At 49.4% G+C, this 27,383-nt stretch overlaps 1 protein-coding gene across 3 annotated transcripts; it reads left to right on the top strand.

Annotated features, from left to right (window-relative positions):
* Positions 1–3,080: 3,080 nt before the first annotated feature.
* Positions 3,081–26,782, top strand: CSF2RB (colony stimulating factor 2 receptor subunit beta). Of its 3 annotated transcripts, none has more exons than XM_005887457.2 (14): positions 3,081–3,225; positions 11,317–11,568; positions 12,520–12,643; positions 15,174–15,364; positions 16,005–16,156; positions 16,239–16,407; positions 16,945–17,080; positions 17,241–17,395; positions 18,987–19,126; positions 20,065–20,227; positions 21,478–21,568; positions 21,775–21,832; positions 22,658–22,764; positions 23,381–26,782. In XM_005887457.2, the coding sequence occupies exons 2-14, from the start codon at positions 11,493–11,495 to the stop codon at positions 24,486–24,488; spliced, it is 2,670 nt and encodes an 889-aa protein (XP_005887519.2). In that variant the 5' UTR covers positions 3,081–3,225; positions 11,317–11,492; the 3' UTR covers positions 24,489–26,782. The 3 variants fall into 3 exon arrangements, with proteins under 3 accessions (XP_005887519.2, XP_070227452.1, XP_070227453.1); XM_070371351.1 differs by lacking the exon at positions 3,081–3,225 and adding an exon at positions 8,887–9,027; XM_070371352.1 differs by lacking the exons at positions 3,081–3,225; positions 11,317–11,568; positions 15,174–15,364.
* Positions 26,783–27,383: the final 601 nt, after the last annotated feature.

Here is a 27,383-nt window from a genome sequence, read left to right as displayed (position 1 = left end):
TTGCCCAGCCATGTGAGTGTACTGAACTGAATGCCACTGAACTGTACAACAGGGTAAAAACAGAAAATTTGTTTATTTCACTCCAATTAAAAAAAACAACAAATTTACAGTCAGGGAAATCAAGGTAATGGTTATCTTTGAGAGAGAGTGATGGATGGAGGCATAGAGGAGACTTCTGGGGTTTGGGAATCTTCTATATTTGATCTAGAGGTGATTATAAGAGCATATAGATTTTTTAATAGTCCCTACACTATATATTTACTGCTGCTGCTGCTGCTGCTGCTGCTAAGTCGCTTTAGTCATGTCCGACTCTGGGATTTGTGCAATTTAGAGTATGCAACTTTAAAATGTTCTAAATACAAATACCATGGAGAATTTTTTTTACTTCCACAAGCAAAACTTGTTTGGTCCCAGGCAGACAGGAGTTGGGCTCCATGACATTCACAGCAGTCGAGAAAAGAATCACAGAGCTGGGAAAAGGCAGCCTGCCATGAACCAGGTAGCATCCTCCACCCTCCAGTCAGAACCGTGTTGAGTAACCACGCACCCCATCCTGCCCTGTGAAAGTTCACACCCACGTCATAGTCACGCCTCAGGAACACAATTCAGTTTCTCTTGGTTTATTTTTTGCAAAACTTCTTGTTGTTGTTGCTTGTTGGTTTTTACATTATTAGGGGCTTTATTTTCAGACGTCGAAGATTGTTAACCTCTGATGCTCCATGTTCAGGTCACCTCACTGCTGGTAACACATCCCATCACTGAGTTCCCCATACGGAGCCCTGAGCCTGAGGGGCATCTTTGCCCCCTGAGAAAGAGGGGTGTAACTCTTGTTGGGAACTCTGCTGAGCTGGGAGAGGGAGCTGGGCTGCCAGGTACCAGAGAGTTGATGACAATAGCCGGCTGACAACTGAAAGGGTTAACTTTCATCACTTACCGCAATGGTGTAAGATGCTATAAGATGGAAGAAGCAAGATGGTAAAACAGGAGAAAGCGCCGATCCTTGTCCTACCTCCATAGGGTCAGATGAATCCTCTCAGAACACAAGGCTCCAGCCTTTTTATGGACCTCTGAGTTGGGTGAGGCCAGGTGGAGGGCTTGGAGTTGAGAAGCACAGGGTTCTGAGTAGAGAAGTGTCCTCCAGGTGTCTCCCTTCCCCCCATAAGGAGACCTTCACCCAAGGCCTCAGCTAAGAGGCCTAGGAATGCAAGGATGTGAAAGAGCATGACCGACCATGGAGAGCCTGAGTCCTTGACCTCAACTCTGCCGGAGCTGGCCCTGCACTGTGTGTGCACAATCTGGAGTAGGGGTGGGGGCAGACAGGGAAAGCTAATCTGGGGTCAGGGCTGAAAAGCACACACGGATTTTTAACCAGAAGGTGGACTCCTCAGCAGTGTGTCTCTTGCTCTCTCTAGGTGGGAAACAAGGGGGTGGAAGGTCAGACCTTCCCCAAGGAGACCAGATGGAGCTACTCAGGCTCCCTGGAGATCTGGAGAGCTCAGCACCTGTTGCTCAGTCCGCAGAGCTCAGTCCAGTGAGACCACCCCACCTTGACTTCCTGGAAGGGCCTGTTTCCTCCACCTAATAATCAGGCCTGGGATGGCCCCTTTGGGGTGGGGTCCCCACCCCCTAGACCACAACAGAGGAGCGCAGCCCATGCCTTCTCTGTCTCACAGGACATTCCAGGCATTTGGGCCAGGCCTCTCCTGGTAGGAGAAAAGCAAAGAGCCATTAGGCCAGGAATCCAGTGGCCACAGGTTCCAGCCTTCCTCGCCCTTCTGCCCCGACCCCTGCCCTGTACCATTTCCCCTCATTTCTCGCCTTTCCCCTCACTCTGTCTCTGCTCAGGAGAAAAGGTACTGTTTCTTGCCTGACTCCAGTATGGCTCAGGGTGGACCATCACCAATGTGTCTTTATTTAAAATTTTGTATTTGTTTATCGTGTATTTTTAAAACTTTTTTTACAATATTGTATTAAAATATCATCTTGAGGACTTCACTGGTGGTCCAGTGGTTAAAATCCACCTGCCAATGCAGGGGACATGGGTTCAGTCCCTGGTGGGGGAAGATTCCACATGCCACAGAGCAACTAAGCCTGTGCCCCACAACTACTGAAGTCCATGCACCCTAGAGCCTGTGCTCCGCAACAGGAGAAGCCACCGCGATGAGAAGCCTGCACACCGCAACAAAGAGTAGCTCCACTCGCCCCAACTAGAGAAAGCCCTTGCACAGCAGTGAAGACTCAGAGCAGCCAAAAACAAAATAAATACTTTAAAAAGTTATATATATATATATATTAAAAAATAAATAAAACTATCATATTGATTACTGAGGATTTGGGTGCCACCTGAACTTTTGAGCCTAAGGAGATGCCACACTCACTTGGCCTTCATCTTGGCCCTGCTGTGCTCAGGGGCCACTCACCATTCACTTGTTCATTCATTCATTCATCTGTTCCACACACGGTTGTTAAGGGCCCCATCTGTGCCAGGGAGCATGCTGGGTACTGAGGAGAGAAAAGGAGTTCACAGGACAGTGTTGGGGAAAGACAGCTATGAGCCCCCAGACTTGTGGGACAGTGGAGGAGGGCAGGTATAAGGCTAAGGGGTCCCAAGGGAATCAAAATTGTACCGGCTAACACCTGGGGGTCTCTTGTACCAGGCTTTGAGCTAAGGTCTTGCCCTGTGACATTTCAATGGCCCTTTGATATTTACAGATGCTTGTAAGTCAAGAGGTAGGTCCTGAGCCCTGGTGAAATTACATGCAGGTAATTTGCAGAAGATCTCACCCTGAGCAGGTGGCAATGGGAGGCCAGGTTCCTGTGGCTCTGAGCTCTCACCTGCTCTGGGTGTTGTAGCCCCCTCCCCCCGCATCCCCTTCGGGGGTGTCTGGGAAGGCTGCATGAAGGAACTTTGCACTGAGCAGAGAGAGCACACGTGGAAGTTTATAGGGAGATCACATAGAAAAGATTGAAGTACTTCTAGAAGAAGGAACAACATTGGCAAAGCCAGAAAGGCTCAGAATAAAACTTCATATCTTGGTGTCCACAATTCTGAGAAACCAGGCAATCTTGTGAAGAGGCACTTGTACAGAAAGAGGCCAGGGACTGCCGCTTCCTCTTTCTGCTTCTCTGTTTCCTAACAACGTCAGCATAAATAGGAAGCCTGAGAGGCTTGCTGACTGCCTCCAGGAGACACCACAGAAGGTCCGTCTGTCCCGGCACAAAGAGGTACGTGTGGGCTCGGCGCAGGGTGAAGGGTGGGGTCGGGAGCAGGGGCGTGTAGCAGTCTGGGATGGGAAGGACAGGGAGAGCCTGGGGGTGTCAAGTGGGCAAGTGTGCCCCAGGGACTTGGGAGGTTAGGGCTTGGCCTTTTGGGAAAATCTGAACCCAGACTCCTGGGAAGCCAGTGGACAAGGAGACAGACAGCAGGGACAGACCAGTCTGGGTGTTGGGGGAAGGGCTTTGGGGGTCCAGTCCTCACTGGTGAATCTGACTGTCCTGTCAGCAGGGAAGATGCCTGGGGCGGTAGAGAGTTCAGGCCTGGGAGTCACACAGCTGTGTACCGTTGTCTTTACTTTGTCACTAAGGTGTCACTAAAGGGTTGGTGGCAGTGATAATATCCTGTCCTGGGCTTCTGTCTCATGTCTGGAACAAGGGAGTGCCGATAGTCCCTGACATCCTGGTTTAGAAAAAGTCTGTGTGTGCATGCATATGCACACACATTCGTGTGCGTGCACACACATGTGTGAATGTCCACGGGGATGCAGAGATACAGGAGGCAGATGATGAAGCCAGGAACCTTGCTATGCTCAGACCTAGATTGGTGTGGGTTGAGAAGCTCATGTCGGAAGATAAGAAGGGAGCAGGTTCCTTACTTACTTAGAGACATGTCTTCCCCCCTCCAAGAACGTTTTCTTTATGGTTGTACTCTGCCCTGACCACTGTTGATTAGCTGGGTTTGGGCCAAGCTGTGGATGCTGCCACTGATGTGAGTTGGCTAGGGGGTGGGCGTCTGCGGGTGTTTTTGTCCAGGTGTGCACTTGCCCTGTGGATGGGAAGGCCGGTGTTTCTCCGGGTCCCCACTGAGATAAGAGCCTGTGGGGACTCGCCAGGCAGCCCGCAGCAACAAGTTGCAAACGTGCAGTGTTTAGTCTTTAGACACCTTGCTATTCCATTTTCGTATAACCAGATTCTAATTTTCTCTGCTTATCATCTTCCTTGCTTTCTAATGGTTTTTTTTTTGTGTGTGTGTAATAAAGTTTTATTAAAGTATAAAGGAGATAGAGAAAGCTTCTGACATAGGCATCAGAAAGGGGTAGAAAGAGTACCCGTCTAATGGTTTTATAACAAGTAAAATCTGTCCTGCTAATTTTGGGTCACCCTTTTTTTCATTCATTAGTTTTACTTATATTGTGCTATATCCACTAACATCACAGGATACTTCTTGAGTTGTTTAATGAATGTATTTAATATTAAACAAGTGAATCCATGGATCTATGCTTTGCTAAAAAATTAAAAAATGGGAGTACATAAAAGTGATTATAACATACATGTTGTCCTATGGCTTAGTTTTCCACTTAGTATTACATTTTGGACAACATTCCATAATAAGATGTAGAGATTTGACTCATTAATTAGCCCTGAGAGATACACGACATTTATCAGTTTAGGTGTTACTGAAAGAGCAGGATGGGGTCTGGCTGCTTGCCGTTCAAAAGCCAATAAGCAGGCCAGGTTGGTGGAAAGGAAAGTTTGCTTTATTTCAGATGCTGGCAACTGTGGTTGTAGATGTCTGTCCAAAGGCTGACTCCCCCACACTGGCAACCAGTGGGGCAAGAGCTTTTATAAACAGAAGGTGGGAATGGGGGCTACATACAGAAGCAGCACAACCGCCTCTGACAGTCATCAAATTGGTCATCGCTGATCTGCCCAGTGTCATCGTTATTGTTTTAGGTACAGTTAATCTTCAGTTCCGGGGTCCATTTGTTCCCATTTCTTTGAGGCCAATTCTCAGAATCGTGGCAGCTTATGTTGTGGGTATAGTCTGGTGGTCACGTAGTTAACTTCTCCATCTTGGTGTTTTAGTATCTACAAGACAGCTCATAGGATATGGCTCAGAATATTGTCTATAGCCCTTGAGAAAGCACTAAAGATCCTTGACTATGCTTAATGATTACATTATTATTATTTGGTCTATTTTGACTGTTTTTTCCTTTGTTTCTGTATTTCTCACTTTTCTGATTAAACTTATTCTTTGACTAAAGTTTTCCACAGACAAAAGGCAGGCAGAGGACATGGTGGGGTGGAGGGTAGGCAAGGACCAGGGGGTCCTGCTCCATATCATAGGTGCACCACGATTTACCCTATCCCACGTTGCTAGACACTTGGGTGGTCTCCACTTTTCCACACCTGAGAAAGTCTTCCTACAGCCCAGATTCCTAGAAGCAGAATTGCTGGGCAAGAGACTGCACATTTAAAATAATAATAGATATTGTCAAACCATCCTCAAAGTAGCTGAACTAACATACATCCCATGGCAGTGCATAAAAAGGCTGGTTTCTCTTTAAGGAAACAGTCCATCTTTTAATTGTGTCCAGTGTAATGGATGAAAATTATCTGGTTCTCTCTTGGATTTTTCCTTTCCCTGGTGATAGGTGAAGTTGTGCATCTTCCATGTGTTGAAAGGCCATTTGGATTCAGTTTGTAATGTGCATGGAAATGTCCTTTACATTTCTCAATGGGTTGGTTGTCTTTTATGTATTGAGTATTAATATATTTGGAGTGTTTTAGGAGTGTTTCATTTATTACTTGTATGAACCATTTATTGACATATGTTGAAAATATGTCTTTCAGATTACCACTCTATTTTCTCTTTGGTGTGTTTAAAGATACCTTGCATTGTATAAAAATGTATTCATTGCTTTTAAGTCAAATCTGTCATTATTTTGTATTTCAGGCTTTCTGGATTCGGTGTCTTATTCAATCCCTGAGATTAAAGAAATATTTTAGAGCTTTTATCATTTTTAGCTTTGACATTTAAATATTTAATCCATTTAGAATTTGGAGGTGTGGGTAATAAGTAATCATCTAACTTTAAAAAAAATGATTAGCTGGTTGTCTCAATATCATTAATTTTGAGTGTGCAAACCATGTGTTCTCTGTGATTTGAAATTCTATTATTACTTTCAATTCCTAAGTCGTTCTTTTCCTTAACATTTTCTGTTCCATCTGTCTACTATTATACTCATTGTTTTTCTAACCAATAGAGCAAGTCCCTCATGTTGGATTTGTTATAATCTAGAATCAGTTTGTTAAGCCAGTTGAAAATCTTTCTGGAGTCTTACTTTGGATTGTCTTGAATTTAGAGATTACTTGGGGGAATACTGATCCCCAAATAGGGGTCATAACAACAGCAGGCAGCCTTCTACTTTAAAGCAGAAGGTACTGACATTTCTGTTGACTCTAGTGTTACTGTAGTTTTCTAGTACATACCCAGAAATGCCAACATTCTTTTCAATTCCTCATTTACCAAGGTTTATTTCTTTGTTTCATCAGGAATGGCTTTTGTATTATCAAGTATTTAAGGGCATCTGTTGAGATAAGCTTATCTTTTTCTCCTTTTAATCTGTCTGTTGATCTATTTCTATTAATCACAAAGAAAGTTGATGCATTCTTCTTTTTAAAGTCTTCATCAGGCTGTCCTATGAAATTGTTTTTGTCTGGAGTGAATTTGTGCCTTTTTCCCCTTTTCCAATTGCTATTTTTATCATTAAATTTCTGCAGGAGTTTGAGAATTTTGGTGAGCACGTTTATTTTATTTTGAGTGAGAAGGCATTTGGCTTTTCTCTCCTCTTCCTCCCTCTCTTCCTTTTCCTTTCCCCCTTCCTGTCATCCTCTGGTTTCCATGCTCAATCCTCACTCATAGTGATCTTTAACCCTTACATTTTAAACACACATATTTATATTTAACTTATGTTTTCCATCAGCATTTGGGCTTACTCAGAATATATACACTCCTCCAAAACAAGGCAAGATCCTTAGCAAGCTTTCGGTTCATCTCTGCTTTTTCCCTGTAACCTCACAGCCAACACTTGTGTTAAAATGATCTCAGTTTTACTTCAATGCTGTTACTGTGTATTTGTTTTTACTTTGAAAAGTGGAGTTGCTCAGTCACGTCAGACTCTTTGGGACTCCATGGACTGTAGCCTACCACGGGCTACAGTGGTAGCCTCCATCCACGGGATTTTCCAGGCAAGAGTACTAGAGTGGGTTGCCAGTTCCTTCTCCAGAGGATCTTCCTGATCCAGGGATTGAACCCGGGTCTCGCTCATTGTAGGCAGACGCTTTACTGTCTGAGCCACCAGGGAAGTCAGTAACAATATTTCTTTACTTAACAGTAAGTCCTATTGGTTTCTTTTTTCAAAATTGATTCCAGTATCACGTGCTATCTCTCTTTCTTGGAATTTTTTTTTTTTTTCTGAAATATATGCTAGAGTAACTCTCTCTAAAAAGATCTGGAAAGCTTTTTTCGTCCTTACATTTCCAAAATATTGTGATTTTTTTCCCCCTTGAACTTCAAAGTAAGCTAGACTTTTTATATTTCTAGGTTCAAACGTATTTTCTTCTCAGTATTTTCAAGACATTACTATCTATTTAGTATCCTGTGTTACTTGTTAGAGGACCTTGCAAACCCAATCTTTTTTCACTGAAAATAACTTGTTTGTTTACTTCTGGAAGCTTCTAGGATTACTTTTTACTCTTTGATGACCAGAAGTTTATTAGCATGTGACTGAGTATGGTGCTATTAAAAATGAATTTTGCTTTTAACTTAGTAGGTTATTGCCTGATTTAAAGCCCTGTGAATTTTTCTTCTATTTGCAATTGTATCTCTTTGGTTGCACATGGAAAAACCCCAAATAACAGTAGCATAATACTATATAAGTTTATTTTTTCCCTCACATGAAAAATGTCCAGAGGTAGGCAGTCTCAGACTGTATGGTTGGTTCACAGTGAGAAGAGGGATCGAGGTTCCTCTTTTTCTGTTGCTTATGACTCCTACACTCAACAGAACCTTATAATTCAAAATGACTGCTGGAACTCCAGCCATCACTGCAAACTGGAGAAAGGAAAAAAAGCAGGAGGGCAAAAATAGATTCCTCCTACCTGAGCCACTTCCTTTAAGCAACTTTTTTTGAAAGACACACCCAATGATTCTACTCACATCTTCTTGGACAACATTTAGTCATATGACCACACCTAGCAATAGGAGAGTGTAAGAAACAAAATCTTTTATTCTGTGCAGCAATAAACCTAGGTAGAACCTAGCCTTTCGTTACCAACGGGAAAGGGGACAGCTAGGCAAGCGCCACCATCTGCCATACCTGCCCTCAGTTCTCTGTCTTCTGCTTCTAGATGTTGGAACTCTTGAATTTCTTTCCTAGGCCTCAATTTTTCTCTAAGACTTTTCATTTCCTAGCCTATATGCTGTCTTCAATATCTACCTTTGTAACATGACAGTTTATAGTGTTAATTCTGATTTGGCCCATTATTGAGTCATGGTGTGTGTTTGTTTGTTTTATGGATTTCTTCAATAAAACTTCAATTAAAATTTCAATTACCTTCAAATGCTAAGAACTCTGTTTTATTTGTTCTTTGCATAGCAATCTGTTCTTAAATGGCCATGATTTCTCAAATCTCCCTGAGCATGCTACTTAAGATGTTTCAATGTTTTGTTTTGTCTTTGCACAGACATTTGTGCATATCTGTAGAAGTGTCTGTTGGGTCAGTGTATGTCAGAATAGAGATGTACGATACCAATAATTGGGAAATATAACACTATGCTACTCACTATTATAACTGGTTAAGAACACAAATTCTAAAGCCAATCTCCTGTGCTACAGTCTCAGCCTTTTCCTTTCTGCTGTATCATCATGGACCTATACCAGTTTCCTCATCTACAAAGTGGAGATTTTAACCTACACATTGATGTATTAATATCTGTAAAGCCTTTTGAACAGTGGCCAGATGATGGTAAGTGTTTTGTAATTGTTAGCCACTAATACGAATTCTCTTCATGTAGGTGTCTTTTATGCTTGTGTCCTTGGATGCCACTAATTTGTTTGAACTATTTATAGCATAAAGGTAGTCACTTGTTCTCCATACTTCTGGCACAAACATTTATTTTTCACTTTGTCCTTTGCTTTGTGGTTCAGTTATTTTTATAAAATACTGAAGTGTTCACTTTTATGCATTTTTATTTCTCAGCCTTTGTCTTTGATTTCTTCTAGTGCTTTGAAACTTAAATAGTTCAAAGATATTCACTTGTACAGTTTGCAAGTTTCATAGGATTTAACTGCCTATATTTACATTTTTCATTGATTTGATACATGGGGAATGGTGTAAGGTAGGGATTTAGGCTGATATGTTTTATGTTGTTATTCAATTGTTTCAACACTTTTTATTATTCCATCACTTAATACTGATTTGTGGTTCCTCTTCATCACGTAGTACATTCTCTAGAGAAATACAGTTCATCTAATCAGTATGTCCACTGATTTGCTGTGTGTGTGCGTGCACGTGTGTGCATGTGTGAAAATCCATTACTTTACTTATCAGATCTTTATAATAAATTTTTCTATTGAGTGGAAACTCATTATTTTATTGAACTATAGTTGATTTACAATATTTAGTAGGTTTCAGGTGTAAAGCAAAGTGATTTGGTTATACATATATATATCCGTATTTGTTTTACTTTTGATTCTTTCCCATTATAGTTTATTATAAACATAGTTTATTTATAATAGCTTATTATTGAATATAGTCCCTGTGCTGTACAGTTAGTCCTTGTTTATCTATTTTATATATGGTAGCATGCATCTATTAACCCCATACTCCCAATTTACCCCTCTCCGTTTCCCATTTGGTAACCAAAAGTTTATTTTCTGTTAGTGCTTACTCAGTCGTGTCTGACTCTTTGCAATCCTATGGACTTCCTGCCAGGTGCCTCTGTCCATGGAATTTTTCAGGCAAGAATACTAGAGTGGGTTATCATTTCCTCCTCCAGGGGATCTTCCCAACCCAGGGATCAAACCGGTGTCTCCTGTGTCTCCTGCATTGCAGGCAGATTCTTTAAATGCTGAGCCATCTAGGAAGACCCATTTTTCTATGAGACTTCTTAGTTTTAAAGTCTTATTAACTGTCCTCACACATATTTTTTCTCTTGTGAATTCCTGCCAAAAAGAAAGAAAATCTTGTTAAGTTTTGATTAGAGTTGTGTTAAACTTATAACTGACTTTCAGAAGAATTAACCTCTTTATATGTGAGGAATTTGCATTTGTGGTAAGACCCAAAGAGAAACTCTGAGTTTTTAGCTGAGTTCCAGGTAGGCAGAGCAAGCTGCACCAGCTCAGGCAGACTCTCCTTTGCCTGCCAAGGCACTGCTCCCCTGCAGGAGCTAAAATACTCTCCCCAGCCCCAGACAAACCCACTCTTCCTTCCCAGGCATTTCTTGGACTAACCACCCCACAAAGATCATCAAGTTTGGTTGTCCCTCATGATCTCACGTGAGATACGTCGGGTTGGGCCCGTTTTACAGATTTAGAGAGTGAGGTTCAGAGGGCACTGATAAGTCAGCCCAGGCCACCAGCACAGGAGGGACAGGGCCTGTGTTGAAAGTCAAGTTGGCTGTGCCTAGAGCCGTGCTTTTCCCAGCAACAGAGCTTCTGGTATGTGTCTGTGCAGCTTGAGTGAAGTTTTTGACAGTCTTACGGACAGAAAAGGAGTCACGCTCCTCTCTGTTCTACTTTCCTGGTACTTCCCGGGGGCTGGATGAAATGAAATAAGGAAATCCCCAACCTTCTGCAGAAAAAAAAGGGAACCGGCATTTCAGGGGGTAGTGTGGGAGGAATGAGGTAAATGGAACAAGGTGGGGAGAGCACCAGGCTTGTGTGTGTGTGTGTGCGTGTGTGTGTGCGTGTGTGGTGAGGGTGTGTGCACGTGCTCACTCCCACGGGAGAAGCACGCCCCAACACCCAGTGACTCCCCCGGGTCAGTACCTGGTGGGGGGAAAAATCCAATACCAGGCTTCTGTCTTGAATTTTCTCATTACCAGGGTAGTGTGACCCAGTGGGGACCCACATCTGCAGAGGCCACTGAGTGCGTCTCCTTCGCGGTCACATCCCGGGCACTGAGTTGAGGAGCAGGGACGGTCCCAAGGGCCAGGCTGAGGCAGCAGTGGGGCTGCAGCCAGGCAGCAAGGCCACTCCTGGGTCCGCCCTACCACGTGGGCCAAGTCCCACGGGCTGACGCTTCCTTCCACAGGCCTGGAGGAGGCAGGATCCCGGAGAGAGGAGGATTCCCAAGAGCTGATGACATGGGTCTAGCCCAGCCTCCAGCAGGGGAGGAACACAAGAATCCAGGACAGTGAGGAGCCCACACCTTGCCCAGACGTGGACCCACTCGAGCGGGCTACCTGTTCTCCAGAGCTGAATCACGAGATGACACTGACCCAGGGGCTGCTCCCCCTGGCTCTGCTGGTGCTCTGCTGGGGACTCAGCATAACAGGGGCTGAAGGTGAGCCAGATCACCCCCCTCCTTTTCACTGCCGGGCCATAGAACCCAGACCCCCAGCCTTCCCCCCTCGACCATCTCTTCTCTCTCCTGGTTTTCCCTGGAGGCCTCCCTTCCCTCCCCCAGCACTCCCGCTCATTCTTCTCTGGCCTCCTGTAAAGACCTCTCTGGCTGTGAGGCTTCTCTGTCCACATTTCCCGGTGTGGCATTCCAGACCTCTAACCTCCTGGCTGGCCATTCCAGTCCTTTGTCTGACCTTGCATTCCCCCAAGACACTCAGCACCTGGGGGTCTTGACCAGTTCTCACCTCTGTACCTTTGCTCCTGGGGACCCTCAGCCGTGGGGGAGGGAGTGTCTCTCCTCTTGCCTCAAGGCCCTGCTGAGATGTCCCCCAACCCCAGGCTCAGGCCACTGACCACCCTCCCCAAGGGCTCTCAGAGAGCTCAGCTCCCCTGATAACCCTGGGAACCACACTCCACTTTCCAAGCATCAGGCCTAGCGGGGCCTGATCCGAGAGCAGGGTGGGGAGGTCCCCAGAGTAGGCCCCTTAGGGGTGGGTTTGTGCCTCTGCTCCCAGGCTGCGCCCGCCCACAGGCCCAGGGGCAGGGCCTGTGTCTGACGCATGTGCCCACCTGTAGTGGGAGGGACTCTGTTCCTCCAGGAGCAGAGCAAGGCAGGGGCTCACGACACGTGCTCTGAATCAACTAGAATATTGTGTTTTTCCCCAGACAAGAGGGTCCACAGCTGGCTCCCTTACACCTGCACACCTGCAGAGACAGCCGCCCCTACCCCTGCCAAGGCCTCTGGGGACCTTTGCCTGGGCTCTAGGAGCCTCTACAGGACTCTGGGAGACTTCTTTGCAGTGCTGTGCACAGAGGAGGGGCTGCAAGGGGTGGTGACAAGGGACGTCTGAGGGGGAAGGTGTGACCCTCTCTCTGCTTCCCTTCCTGGCAGAGACTGTCCCGATGCAGACCCTGCGCTGCCATAATGACTACACCAGCCGCATCATCTGCAGGTGGGCGGACACCCAGGATGCCCAGCGACTGGTCAACGTGACCCTCTACCGCAGGCCCAAGGAGTGAGTGAGGAAGGGCCCAGGGTTGGAGGGCAGCGAGGCGCGCTGCTGTGTGGGCAGTGCCAGGGGTTTGGGGCTGGACAGAAGGTGGGGGCAGGAAACTCCTGCCCAGGAGCTCCTGACCCACCAGGCGGCCTGCCGGGCCCAGGGGCTTGTGTCTGATGTCCAGTTTGGGAGAAGAACCTCCGATGTTAATATTGTTGATGATGGTAATAATCTCCTATTTTGTCACAATTGAACAAAATCAATCGGCAGAAGTCAATTTTGGTTCATCCTCCTTATGAGGTGGGCAGGACAGGGACATGATACCCAATTCACAGATGGAGAAACTGAGGCTGCAGAGGTGAGGTCCCTCCCCCTGGCCACAGTGGGGTCAAGACCTTAGCAGGACAAGTGTCCTGTGGCCAGCCTGCAAGGCTAAGCTCCATGTCTTCCCCAGGCCCTGCTCCCTCCGGAGTTGGGGCTTCTCCTCTCGCCTCACCTAGTTTCCAGGGCATAGCCCATTTGGGAAGGTACTCCCACCATTCTGGGATCCGGTGATAGTCTAACTCACCATAATGGAAGTAGTTAAACAGCAGGCATCACAGGGTCTGGGGAGACCCCTGACGACCTCCCCTAGGAAGAAGGGTTTTCGCTCCACAGCATCATCGCCCCTGCACTCTCTCCCCTGCTCTCCCCAGAGCCTCTGTCCTCCTTGTCCACTGTCCCCACCCCCAACCTCAGCTGTGGCCTGCCTCCTCCTGCACTGGGACAGTAGACACCCCCAGAAGAGAAGCTTCCCAACATCTCCCCCGACCATGGCCTGCCACCTCCCTGGATACTCCCTGCAGTGATTGCCTGTCCCAGGCCTGTCTGAGGCCAGAGCCGGGGTCCCACCTGGTGTTGCTGCTCAAGGACATCACTGCCATCCCAATCTCCACTTCCCCATGCTGTTGAGGGACATTGTCCAGGGATCCACTTACAGATGCCAACCAGACTGCAGCTCAGGGCCTCCGAGTCCAGTCTCCTAGCCCGGCTGTCCATTCTTGGCTTCCCTCTGAGGGAACTTCCTCTAAAGAGTGGTCTGGAGCCCTGTTTCCAGTGCCTCTCAGGTAATTCCTCCAGAGCCCACTCTCCCAGGACTCTGCTGCCCCCAGCTGGCCATTTAAACTGCTCCCACTGGAGTCAGTGATGCCCACTTGGTGTAAATCAATGGTTAGTCCTGGCCTTCTCCCCACACACCCACAGGCAGCACCTGACAAGGACTGGCTGGGCCTAAACACGAGGTCCCACTGTGGTACCTCCCTCCCTGACCCTGGCCAGCACCTGGGCCCTTTCCAGTGTTCCCCTGGCCCGCCCTTTTCTGTCTCCTAGTCTGTTCCCTTCTCTGAAGGGGATGATGTCCCAGGGCTCTTGGACCTCCATTCTCTTGCATCTGGATCCGGCGGCAGAGATCCAGCCCCAAACTATGGCTCTGACCCAGACATGCTCTCTCCAGCCTGGACCTTTCCCCAAGTTCCAGAACCATAGGTTCACTTGCCTCTCCACATTGTCCCTTATAGTCTTTAACTTCAAGTGTCCTAAACAAGTTCCTGCTCTGCCTCCCAAAGACAGCCCCTGTGCTAGATTCCCATATCAGTTCACCAAAGGGGAGCTTCCAGGGGCTCAAGCCAGACAAATGGGGACAGTCTTTTATTTTTTGCTTTTCAGTCTCCTTTCCCTCCTTTCCTTCTTCACCACAGCATCCAATCCATCAGCAAATGTGATCGACTTCATCTTCAAATAGAAAGTGAATCTGGCTAAGACCCTGATCCAAACCACTTCTTATCACTGAGATAGTCCAGAATCCTCCTAACTTGTCCCTCTGCTTCCAGTATTGCCGCCCCTCCCAACTCAATCTATCCACAGCTCAGCAGCCACAGGAATCCTTTCAAAGTGTGTGTCAAAACATCACTCCTTTGCTCATAACTCTCAATTTTCCTCACTTTCAGTGAATTCAAAATTCTTTACATTCCTTTTAAGCACTGACCTTCTGTAACCTCACTGTGCTAGGCTCCTGGACCTCCCACGCTCACATATCTACTCTACACGCACTGTTAATTGCCTAGTCACACAACATCCCAAACCTATGCCGACCCCAGGACCTTTGCACTTGCGGTTCCCTTTCCTTGAAATCCTCTTTCCCCAGATTTGGCATGGCTCCCTCCCTGATCTCCAAGTTTCTGCTCAGATGTCACCTTCTCCAAGAGGTCTTCCCTGCCTCCTTTATTTCAAATTGTATCCCCAGGCCAGCCCTTCTGGCCTGCTCACACCTCTTTCCTTCCTGACTTGTCTATGTACACTTTTCTCCATTTGACATGTGACATCATTCCTTCACTGTTTTGTGTATGTCTGCCTCTATTAGGATGTCTGCACTGTAGACAGGGATTTGCATGTATTTTGTTTCCTGCCAGGCTCCCTGGTACTAAACAAAGCCTTACATGTAGGAACCACCTGTTAATATTTGTGAGTGAGTGATTCTTCTCTCTGGGCTAACCTTGTCCTCTCCTGGCAGGGACCATCCACAGCGAGTGTCCTGCAATCTTAGTGACGACAAGCCCTGGTTAAACAGCCCTTGTCCTGGCTGCGTACCCAGAAAATGTGTTATTCCTTACCGAAACTTTGTCCTTGCCGACTTTGACTACTTCTCATTCCGACCGGACCAGCCTCTGGTCACTGAGCTCACCGTTAATCTGAGTCAGCATGGTAAGGCCTGGGGTCCCTGGCCAAGCATAGTCCCCTGTGAGGACAGGGAACCCTGGAGTGTCCACAAGCTCCTGGCCTACTTGGGGAGGCAGATGTGGAAACATCTAATCCTCCAGGGTTGTAAGGACCATACAAAGGGTGTGGTGGGCCAGGAAAAGGAGCAAGGGATTCTGCCTTGGGGAGAGGACCCAAGAAGTTTCCAGAGAAGGATACACTTCTGCTGGGTACTGAGAGGTGCAGGATGACCCTGGGCAGAGGAACTAATAAAGTGTGGACTGAAGAGGGAGTAACAGGAGTCACAGTGCCCTCTGCTGGGAAGGAGGCCCCACAGGCCACCTCGTGGGCATGGGGCAGAAGGAAGCTAGCTTCCTTTGGAGTTTAATTTGAGCACCTTTCATGGAGCTTATGTTCTGAAGCCTAGGAATCTGCACAGCTTCATTCATGTTCACACTCAATCCCCACGATTTAGCAGAAGGCAGTCTGAGGTCCATGGAGAAGAGGGGTCTGTCCAAGGTCACTCAGCCAGGGGAGCAGTGCCTGGCCTGGGACCCAGGCCTATCCACACATGGGCCACAGAGGACCTTCACCTCCCGCTCAGTCGTCCAGCCCCTTAGGGACCCTTTCCTTCCTGTCCCTCCAGTGCAGCCCCCCACACCCAAGGACCTCAACATCACTGCTACCAGGGAGAGTCTCCTGCTGTTCTGGAGCATAGCCCATGAGGGTTTCCAGAGCCACTGGCTGTCCAGCCTGGAGTTTGAGGTGGTCTACAAGCGGCTTCAGGACTCCTGGGAGGTAGGGACCCCACCAACTGTGCCCCAAACCCACAAGGATCCGGCCCAGCCGGCCCTGCTCCAACAGCCCCTCTCCCCTCCAGGATGCCCTCACCATCCACTCCAAGTCCCCCCAGGCCATCTTGGAGCTAAAGGACCTTCAGCCCAGCAGCACCTACGTGGCCCGAGTGCGCACCAGGCTGGCCCCAGGCTCGGGGCTCTCAGGACGACCCAGCCAGTGGAGCCAGGAGGTTTCCTGGAACTCCCAGCCAGGTGACAGAGTTGGGACAATGCTCCCTTGTGGAGAGGGGAGCTCATTACATCTCCAGGACAGGAGTCCAGTGTACACACAACAGGATCCTCGGGTGCTCTGTGTTCAGAGTGGCTTCCTTGGGCCCACCCCGTCCCTACTGTGACTCTGCAGAGGCAGCGGCTGCATCTGACTCATCCCCAGGCCCCAGTTTGCTGTCCACGTTATGTGGAGGAACAATTACAATTTAATCACAATGGTATATGGGCAGCTGTGTTTTTGTGAGGGCTGCATGACATGTGGACACGCCAACATGACGGTGTTATTTAATAAATCCCCGAACCCCGAGGCTGTGATGTCCTCCCCATTTTGCACAGGGGGTGTGAAGTTTCACAGAATTCACCCTCTGACCTGAGGTCACATGGCTGGCAGGTCAGGCTGAGTTTAACCCTTGATGTTCTTGGCCCCACAATCTCTCTGTGACGAGTCTCATGGTGAGCCCACTGAAGGCTAGGGAATGAACGAAGGAGGACTGAAGGAGGGTTTGTTCTCCCTCCCAGGGGATGAGGCCCAGCCTCAGAACCTCCAGTGCTTCTTTGACGGGGCCACCCTGCTTACCTGCACCTGGGAAGTGAGGTCCGAGGTAACCCACTCCGTCTCCTTCACCCTCTTCTACAAGACCGGCCCCAGTGCACGGTGAGTGTCCCCTGCCTCTGTCCCCTCCCCTCCTCTAAGCCTCACCCTCTCCAGGCCTCCTCCTGCCCCTGGAGCCCAGCAGAAGCCACAGCTCCTCCTGAGGTCTCACCCCTCACATGGCCCTGCCTCCCCCTGCCCTGACCTCTGCCATGATCCTCAGGGAGGAAGAATGCTCTCCCGTGCAGAAGGAGACTGGCAGCCCCTACATCCAGCACCGATGCCAGATTCCTGTGCCTGACCCCAGGAACTACAGCCAGTACATCGTCTCTGTTCGACCAAAGGTGGAAGAGAGACTTATAAAGAGCTCAGACAACAGTGAGTTTGCCCCTAGCCTTCTGTGTGGAGCATCTCCCAACAGCACTGCTTCATTCCTCACGGTCCAGACTTCATGTGTGTCAGTTTCAATGAAATACCCCAGGAAGCCAAATGGAACAAAAATGATTCCAGTCTATCCTGGAAGTTCTCAAGAAGCAATAATGCAACAATGACAAATAACATGAAGGAAGATGCAATTGATATTCCTCAAGAATATCAGTATTAAAAAACCTTTTATCTCAGTCTTTTAGCTCTATCTTCCCTGGTGGCTCAGATGGTAAAGAATCTGCCTGCAAGGCAGGAAACCCCAGTTCAATCCCTGTGTTGGGAAGATCCCCTGGAGAAGGGAATGGCTACTAACTCCAGTATTCTTGCCAGGAGAATTCCATGAACAAAGAAGCCTGGCGGGCTATAGTCCATGGGGGTCACAAAGAGTCAGACACGACTGAGCGACTAACACTTTCACTTTATTTTCCCCTCCAACTTCTCAGTCGCTTGAAAGTTCCTACTTCTGCCCACGACCTCCTGGTCTTCCCACTGATTTTTCCCTTCCTTTCCCAGATTGGATTTTTCTTTTTCAAGTTTCCAAAGTCCTCCCCAGACTGATATTTTCAGAGTTAATAATAATTCACCTGTGATTTACTTCTTATGTTGGGTACTGCTGCTGCTAAGTCACTTCAGTTGTGTCCGACTCTATGAGACCCCATAGGCGGCAGCCCACCAGGCTCCCCGTCCCTGGGATTCTCCAGATAAGAACACTGGAGTGGGTTGCCATTTCCTTCTCCAATGCATGAAAGTGAAAAGTGAAAGTGAAGTCACTCAGTCATGTTCGACCCTCAGCGACCCCATGGACTGCAGCCTTCCAGGCTCCTCTGTCCATGGGATTTTCCAGGCAAGAGTACTGGAGTGGGGTGTCATACTAGGGGGCCTTGCAGGTTAAGTTCCCCAGTTCCTGTTATATAGTGAGGACCTCATGCAGAGGAAACTCCTGCATTGCTTCTCGATGATCAAGTTCTTCTTCCCAATCTCTAGTATGTGTCAGGGACAGCAGCTGATTTGTCTTAGTTACCTGGGTTTAAATCCACTACTTATTGTTTGGGATCTTCCAGACTGCAATCTTTGTCTCTACCACTTGATAGCTGCCTGTCCTTGGAAAGTTACCTAATCACTCTGGGGGTCAATTGTTTGTCTGAAAAGTGGACAGATTCAGAGTACTTACTACATCCAGTTGTTGTTATAATTGAGTGAAATTATTCATATAAATTTAGCATGTATAACAATGCTTAGAACACTGTCAATATTCTAGATTAGAATAAATTAATAGAACATTTATTTCTATTTAAATACTAGGGGTAACCCATACTTTTGGTCACCGCACTACAAAACAAGCGTATATTAACATCTCCCAAGAGAAGGGCATTTCAGGTCAAAATAGATGACATGGTGAATGGGGGTGCAAAGACCCTAAGATGGGTGGGACCTGGGGTTCTGGGTTAATGGAGAGAGCATCTGTGATGAGCATGGAACACAAGAAATGTTCCACTGGAGGAATATTAGAAACAATATGCCTTAAAAGTTTTCCTCCCTCCAGTCCAGATGGCTCCCCCAACCCTCAACGTGACCAAGGGCAGAGATGGCTACATCCTGCACTGGAGAGAAGAAAAAATGAGCTACTCACACATAGCTTGCATATTCCAGGTCCAGTACAAGAAAGAAGGAGCCTCATGGGAGGTGAGAGACTGTGCCCAGGGAGGGGCCTGGAGGGGAGGAAAGGGCAGCGAGACAACACTTGGGAAAATGCCACCTGCCCAGATGCCTGGCTCCCAGCATGTGACCAGCCACAGAGAGCCACTGGGACTTGGTGGCCACTCCAATGAGCAGTCTCATTGTCTCTTCCTTTGGCGAAGGAACTGAGACTCAGAGAGATGATGTGAACTTGGCCAAAATGTACACATGACCCTGAGTTGCAAAGGGGGCATGGACATCAGGAGGGGGAGGGCTGAGAGGCAGCTGGAGGACGGGTTTTCAAAAGTCGTAATAAGGTGACACTTCTTCATAAGAATCTTATCCAGAATGCAAATGTGCAGCTGCTAAGAGCAGGCCGGCAGGGCCTCAGCCCAGGGCTCAGAATCTGGCCCTGGGCCTCAGGCAGCCCTCGGGGCCTGTGGACAGAACCTGGGGCTCCACAGAGGGCAGATCAGAAACCTCAGAGCCAGCCCCAGAATTTTCAGCTGGAAATGGGGAAACTGAAGCCAGGAGGGAGAGGGTTAGTGGTGGAGCTGGGAGTGGTCCTTGTGCTCCTGAACATCTGTTTGGTGGTCCAGGTTTCGGTCACCCTGCACCGCACTCCAGGGGAGATCATATCTGGGGTCCAGGCTGCCCCAAGGCGAGCTGGGAGGGTGAGGCGGGGCATGGTGGCTCCTCAGGGTTTCTGCACCCTGGTGTTGTCATGTGTGCCAGGAGTTCAGTACAAGAGGTGCTCCCTGGTCCTGTCCCTCTGGAGTGTGGTCCTCTGTGGTGAGGCTGATACTGCTCAGATCTGGGGATGTGACTGCAAGCTGGGAACTGATGGGTAGCAGGAAGGCTGGGGTGCTGAGACGGGAGGGTTTCGTAGCTGTGCCCACGTGCCCCAGACCTCAGGACTCCTGCTCACACACCTGCCCCTGCAGGACACCAAGACAGAGGACTTCCAGAATGCCCACACCATGTCGCTGCCACCTCTGGAGCCCGCCAGCCGGTACCAGGCCAGAGTGAGAGTCAAACCCGACCCGGGGAACTACAATGGGATCTGGAGCGAGTGGAGTGAAGCAAGGTCCTGGGACACTGATTGGGGTAGGTCTGCCATGCCCCCTCACCCCTCCTGGCACAGCCCTGCTGGGCAGAGGACAGGGAGGATGTGAACACAGAGACGTAACCCCACCCCAGGATAGCATCCTTCCCTCCCAGACGTCATTAGGGATTAGAAAATTATACCTCCTGGTGTGCAGCACAGACTGCGGCAAGGTCTCCAGAGGACAGAGGAGAGAGCACGTCTCACCAACAGGTCTCCCTGCGACTGAACCTTAGCCTTCTATTAATATGGCCCAGGCTTCTATTGGCTTCCCAGGTGGAGCAACGGTAAAGAATTCGCCTCGCCTGCCAATGCAGGAGACACAAGAGATACGGGTTTGATCCCTAGGTCAGGAAGATCTCCTGGAATAGAAATAATTTGCTCCGGTATTCTTGCCTAGGAAATTCCATGGACAGAGGAGCCTGACAGGCTATAGTCAATGGGTTCACACACAGTCAGACATGACTGAGCATACACACACACACACACACACACACACACACACAAGCATGCTTTCACTAGCCTTTGTGGAAGCTACTACCCAGGGACCACTTAGCCTGAGGAACTACAGACTGGGGCCTGAGATTGGAAAGCTTTGGTCTGATTTCTCAATCTTCTACTTTTGCTAATTTCGTTTATCTACCACTATCTCCATGGTGGCCACCAGGAGACAAGTATAGGACAAGGTCCAGGAGGTGGCTGCAGAAAGAGGACGAAGTGTTTGCAACAAGGTCCCCAGTCCCAGCCAACTGTCAGGGAAAGAGCCCCAGAGAGAGGACCCCAACCAAGCAGAAAGGAGAACTGGGCCACAGGACCTAAGGGAAAGAGATCAGGGGAGTTCTGGAGGGGCCCAGCCAGTAAGGGGCTTAAGCCCCAGTGGACAGTTGAGAGAGTCTTTGATGGGCCTTTGCATCTTCTGGTTCCTCCACCATCACCCCTTTCTCCATCTCTGCCTCTCCTGTTGTCCCTGTTCTTGATGACCTCCCTCGGGAAGTCCCCTGTGATTGCCTTTGGCTACAGTTGCTGCCCTCCCATAGCAACTCCTGCTACTGGCCAGGATCTAACCCTCTGTGTCCTCCCACCAAGTCAACATTGTGGGTGGCTCAGACAAAGGCCCCCTTCTTTTTAGTCAGTTTCTGGCCTCCTCTCCTCCTCTGCACCCCAAGGAAGCAGCGGCACCCCGTCTTCTGAGTCTCCAGCCCTTTCCCTCCCTGGATGCTAATGATCCTTTTTCCTTCTTGGCTTCCTGAAGTGCTGCCCATGTGGGTCCTAGCCCTCATCCTCGTCATCAGCACCTTAATCCTGCTTCCAGTCCTGCACTTCTGTGGCGTCTACGGGTACAGGTAAGGGGACTCCAAGAAGGGGGAGAGTGTTATCCAGGGCCCCAGAGGATGCCAGGGTCACTATCTGTCACAGCTCTGTCACCCGCTCCCAATGGGGTCTTGGACAAATCTGAGCTGTCCCTGGGCTTCAGTTTTACCTCCGTACATAAGCACAGGCAGCTGCCCTGAGGTCTTGGGCAGCAGTCGCCTCTTTGTTGTCTTTCCAGGCTGAACCGGAAATGGGAGGAGAAAATCCCTAACCCCAGCAAGAGCCACCTGTTCCAGGTAGGAGCTGGCTGTGAGGGCAGCAGAGGTGCTGGGGCTCATGTGCTCCTGCGCCCATGTCCCCATGCCTGTGTCCTGCTCCCCATCCTGTGGGCTTTGAGTAGGGCTGGGGGTGCAGGTGGCTAGAACAGGGACTGGGAAGCTCTAAGAGCCAGGCCAGCCCTGCAAGCCCAGCGCTGAGACCCCTTGGTATCCTCCAATGCTCAGGGTGCCCTGCCGGGGGGGACTCACCTGGGATAGGAGGGAGGGTTGGCATAGGGGGGCTGGTCCCTGAGAGGCTCCAGGAGAGGTGTAGTCACATCGAGGGCAGGTAGATGGTGGGAGGCAGAGTGGTTTCCAAGGACAGAACGGCAGAGCTGAGCGCTAATGGGTGCAGGGTGGTGGCAGGTGGGAGAGGCCATGGCAGGCAGAAGGCATGTCGGGGGTGGAGATGAGGCTCCTTTCAGAAGGTAATTGAGTGGGGAGGACGGTGAGTCTGGGGCACATCGCGGGAGGCTGAGAGGACCCTGGAGAACAGGAGCCCTTTGGTCAACTACACAGGGCCAGAGCTGCCTTGGGAGGGTCTCAGGGCGGGTGCAGAGGGGGCTGGGGTGAGCAGGGAGCAGGGACAGTCCAGATAGTATCCTCAGGAGACCCGGGACCCCAGCAAGGTCCCAGCCCCTCTCTGGCCTCATCGCCCTGGTGTCAGGAGGCTGTCCTGCTGGTTCTGAGTATCTGCCTCTTCTGGGGGCTCCTGAATCCCTACCACCCTCAAGGCCTTTCCTCCATCTGCACCTTCTGGAGGGCCCTGACTCCCAAAGATACAAATGCCCTTTCTCTTCCCAGAACGGGAGCGCCGGACTCCGGATGCCAGACAGCATGGCCACCCTGGGCAGTGGGAGCCACCCACATAAGGGGCCGTGGGGCAGCAGTTGCCCTCAGCTCCTGGAGGGGTAGGTGTCGGGCAGGGGATCCCTGGGCGGTGGGAGGGTGGCCCCCTCCTGCACACCAGAGGTTTGGAGGAGGTGGCCTGGGTCTGGGCCTCAGTTTGAAGAAATCCATAGAGACTGGTGGTGCTAAAGCAAGAGGCATCCCTAGCGAGGGTCAGACCTCAGACTTGACCGAAGGCAGGAGACTGGAGCAGATGACCTCCCTTCACCCTGCTACCCAGGGAGACCCCACACTGCCCTGGCCCCACTGGGTGGCGGAGGGTCTGTGAACCTTCATGGCCTCAGCATCTGAGCCACTAGCTTGCCACTAACCCTCATGTGAGAAATGACTGAGCCCAGGCTGGACACCTGGGCCCTGAAGCTGGGTGATAGCAAGGAGTGGAGGGTGGGAGGGGTCCTTGACCTTGAATGAGAGCACAGAAGCTGGAGGGCCAGACCCATGGGGAGGCTGAGCAGCATCTGGTTTCCTGCTCTGGGCCTGCTCTCCAACACTGCCCTGCTCTGAGTTTTCTGTGGGTGTGGCCAGGCCTCTCGTTCCACTACCCACTCTGCCCCTGTGCATGAGCTGAGACGTCTGTCCAAGGAGGTCCCAGCATCTCTGCTCCTGTTCTCCCCACAGGGTGTTCCCTGTAGACTGCAGGCACAGCGAAGTGTCACCTCTCACCACAGAGGACCCTAAAGATGCCTGTGACTCATCATCAGAGCCGGACATGACTCTGACTGCCTCGGATCTCCCCACGGAGCAGCCCCCCAGCCCCCCGACAGGGCTGGCTGCCCCCTCAAGCAGGCCTGAGAGCCAGGCTTCCGGCTTTGACTTCAACGGTCCCTATCTGGGGCCGCCCCACAGCTGCTCCCTGCCTGACCTCATGGGCCAGCAGGTGCCCCCACAGAAGGGGGTGAGCAGGAAGCCACAGTCCCCGGGGTCCCTGGAGTACCTGTGTCTGCCCGCAGGGGGGCAGGTGCAGCTGGTCCCACTGGCCCAGGTGAAGAGGCAGGGCAAGGCCGGGGATGGGGACACAAAGTCCAGCCCAGGGGCCCAGACGAGCCCTTCCCTGGAGTCAGGGGTGGACCCTGCCCCTCCAGAGCCTGGGCTGATGGGGGTTGGTCAAGATCAGGACAGGGCCCCCACAGTTCTGCCCACTGGCTGGCCTGAGGATGGGACCGTAGCCTCTGGTTATGTCACCACCCCAGATCTGATATTCACCCCACCCATCGGGGCCCCATCTCCCTCCCAGGCTGCCCCTCCAAACCTCCCCTCAGACCAGAACCCCACTTTCCATCCTGGACTGGCTGATGGGCCCCCTGTAGCCTCAGCCCCCCAGAAACCAGAGTTCGAGGGCTATGTGGAGCTCCCTCCAGCCACAGGCCAGTTTCCCCAGTCCCCTCTAGCCAGCCCTGCCCCTCCCAGAGTCAGCAGCCCTGTCCTGAGCCCAGGCCCGCACCGGGCAGATGTGTCCCCCACCTCCCCTACCCCTGAGGGTCTCCTTGTCCTGCAGCAGGTGGGTGACTACTGCTTCCTTCCTGGCCCTCTCTCCCCCCAGAGTAAGCCCACTTCCCCAGGACCCTGTCCTGAGATCAGGGACCTCAACCAGGTGGTCCAGGCTAAGAAGCCTCCGGCTCAGACCTTTCCCCAGGTGCCTGCCATTCAGCTCTTCAAAGCCCTGAAACAGCAGGACTACTTGTCACTGCCCCCTTGGGACATTAACAGGCCTGGGCAGGTGTGCTGAGTCTCTGTAGACCTTGAGGGAAGGGAACAGAGGAAAGGCCTGCCTTTCCTCCTGCCCTGCCTGACCCTCCTGCCGCCCCTGCTCCCTTCCCTGGTCCTTTCTGCAAAGCCATGGAGAAGCTTCCATGTTGTAACAGATGGAGACCAGAAAAATAAGTTAACCATCTACCTCCTTCCTTGGCCTTCAGCAAGGTCAAGCTTCTCTCCCTCCCTCCCTTCCTCTCTGCCACACACACACACACACACACACTGTTCTTTGAAATTAACTTATTTTAGGTTCTGAATTATTGGAGCTTTATACATATATATACCAGAGAAGGAAATGGCAACCCACTCCAGTACTCTTGCCTAGAGAATCCTGTGGACAGAGGAGCCTGGTGGACAGCTGTCCATAGGGTCATACAGAGTCAGACACGACTGAAGCGACTTAGCATGCGTGCATGCATTGGAGAAGGGAATGGCAACCCACTCCAGTATTCTTGCCTGGAGAATCCCAGGGATGGAGGAGCCTGGTGGGCTGCCGTCTATGGGGTCGCACAGAGTCGGATACGACTGAAGCGACTTAGCAGCAGCAGCAGCATATATACACATTCATTTCATTTGTCTCCTTTTCCTTTTTACGGAGTGTCCCTGCTTTTGCTATTGTCTTCTTTCTCTTTCCACTAATTTATCACTAGAATTAGTTTGAGGTCCAGGCTAAGCCCATTCTGAAGTTCATCCTGTCTCCATCAGAGCCTTTTCTGATGCTGACATGTCTGGTTTTGTGGAGGATTTCTGTCTGTCCCTGGCAGGCATGAATGTGCACAAGATTCCAGCCTGGAGGCAGGAGGCTGGAGGCACAGTGTGGAGGCTTGGGGGTTTCAGACTTGGAAGAGTAGCCCTGGACACAGCAAGCATCTGTCAGCCCCAAGTGTGCTAGCAAAGCACCAGCCTCAACTGTCACTCGCAAAATTGTTACTTCCCACGGACTTGGCATGGGAAGCACTGTCCTGAACTCATGGGAAACACTGCTAGTCCCTTCGAGGTGACTGGGGAGCCTCAGGGGACCTCCTAGTCCCTGCATCTGAGCAGTGGGCAGTGCAGGTTGCTGGTTGAAGTGATCTCCTTCCTATACTTAGGCTAGTGGGGCCAGGGAAAGTTTGAAAGGAGTTAAAAAACCACGTAGAAAAGTCAGAAATAATTGCTCAACACGGGAAAAAGGAAAACAACCCAAGGGCCTGGACACTTGAGCTTATAGTCCAGATCTCCTGGCTGCCCTCCCTCCAGAAAGACCTTACAACTCCCACCCCCACCAGCCACCTACGAGAGGCTTTTGGTCTGTGATTGGCCTACACTGAGGATCTAGGTTCTTTTAAATCCTTGCCTTTCTGATATGCAAAAAATGGCATTAAATTATTTCAATTTGCATTATCTGGAAACTACCATGTTTGCACATATTTTCCTATTTCTTGGACATTTGTATTTTTCTTCCCCTGAGCTAAACTCATTAAGATCTCATTGTGTCAGATGTCCACTTTTTTCTAAGTAACCTTTACAAAGTATTTAGCTCTGGCTGGCCTTTCACAGATGGTGCAAATTTATTTTTCTAGTTTGTGGTTTGCTTTTTAATTCTGTTCATCACTCTTTCGAGTGTATTCAATGTAGACTTGTCTGGGTGGTTAAATGAATCTATGGGTGAACTCCTTCACGGCTCCACTTTTGGTGTCAGATTTGACAAAGGCCTTCCCCACTTTAAAACCGCATTTGTCCAAAGTTATATTTTTTCTGGCTCTTTTTGTGTTTGAAAATTGTATGTATGGAATTCTTTTGGAATGTATGCGTTTAAGAAGGAGAGCCAGCTTAGACGAGTAGCCCAGACGTTCTGGACTCACTGATGGGATCACCCGTTCTTCGTCTGTGTATCTGGTACAGAAAATCTGTGTATACACTTGGTCCGTTTCTAGGTCCTTTTTATTACATGATCTTCTCCACGGACCCCACTGCTTAGACTGTTCTAGCTTTATCATATGTTTTAGTAAATGGCAGAACAAATGTTCTTGTTTCTTTCATCCATAAAATCCCTGTTGATTACGGCATTGTTTGTAGCCGAAGAAAATGATAAGCAGTTGAAATCTTCACCCATAGTAAAACTAATCACAAAATTTGAGTCCATTCTAAGGTGGAATCCTGTGTGCAGAATGAATGAAGTGGACCTATGCGCATTAAGAGAGAAGTCCAAGATGTGAATTCCAAAATGGTTGGAAAAAAACTGTTAACTGAAAAAAAATTGTGATAAAATATTTTTATTACAAGACATTAATGTGTATATAAGTGTTTAGGTGGATGGGCAGGGGTGCCGTTTGAAAGAACAGTCACCCTAAGGAGGATGGACTCAGTTCAACAGAAGGGCCTTCTGTCTACCACAGTGAGCTAAGGGCAGTTTTGATCAGACCTAAGATGCTGGTTGTAACAGAATGAGAAGCAAGTGGTACTCCCAGGGCAAGCCAGAAGAGAGTGAGGGAAGGAGAAAGATGGGCTGGGGGAGAGAAATATAAAGGACACACTTAAGCTGAAAAAAGGGATTCCTTGTAATCCAAAATTCAAATCTAACTGGGCATCTTGTGTTTAGTCTCTAATAAGAGTGGAGACAGAAGAAAGAGACTGAATTCCTCATAAAATAGATAAGAATTATTTTGTTGTTGTGGATTTTTAAAAATTTTTTGTTTATTTATTTTTATTTTTAGCTGTTCTGAATCTTCATTGCTGCTTGGCCTTTTCTCTAGTTGCAGTGCATGGGCTTCTCGTTACGGTGGCCTCTCTTGTTTCAGAGCACTAGCTCTAGAGAACGTGGGTTTCAGTTGCTGCCCATGGGCTCCGTAGATGCAACTCCAGGTTCTAGAGCACAGGCTACGGTGCC

The sequence above is a fragment of the Bos mutus genome, chromosome 5, assembly GCF_027580195.1.
Source record: "Bos mutus isolate GX-2022 chromosome 5, NWIPB_WYAK_1.1, whole genome shotgun sequence".
Lineage (NCBI taxonomy): Eukaryota > Metazoa > Chordata > Mammalia > Artiodactyla > Bovidae > Bos > Bos mutus.
The sequence above is the reverse complement of the archived record's forward strand: the minus strand, read 5'-3'. Positions and strand labels throughout refer to the sequence as shown.

What these genes read in the sequence shown, in the direction of transcription:
- CSF2RB (XM_005887457.2), top strand. Translation starts at nt 11,493, where the DNA reads ATGACACTGACCCAGGGGCTGCTCCCCCTGGCTCTGCTGGTGCTCTGC. An exon ending in GGCTTCAGGACTCCTGGGAG is followed by an intron (nt 16,157 to 16,238) that starts GTAGGGACCCCA and finishes TCTCCCCTCCAG; the next exon opens with GATGCCCTCACCATCCACTC. An exon ending in AAGAAGGAGCCTCATGGGAG is followed by an intron (nt 19,127 to 20,064) that starts GTGAGAGACTGT and finishes CTGCCCCTGCAG; the next exon opens with GACACCAAGACAGAGGACTT.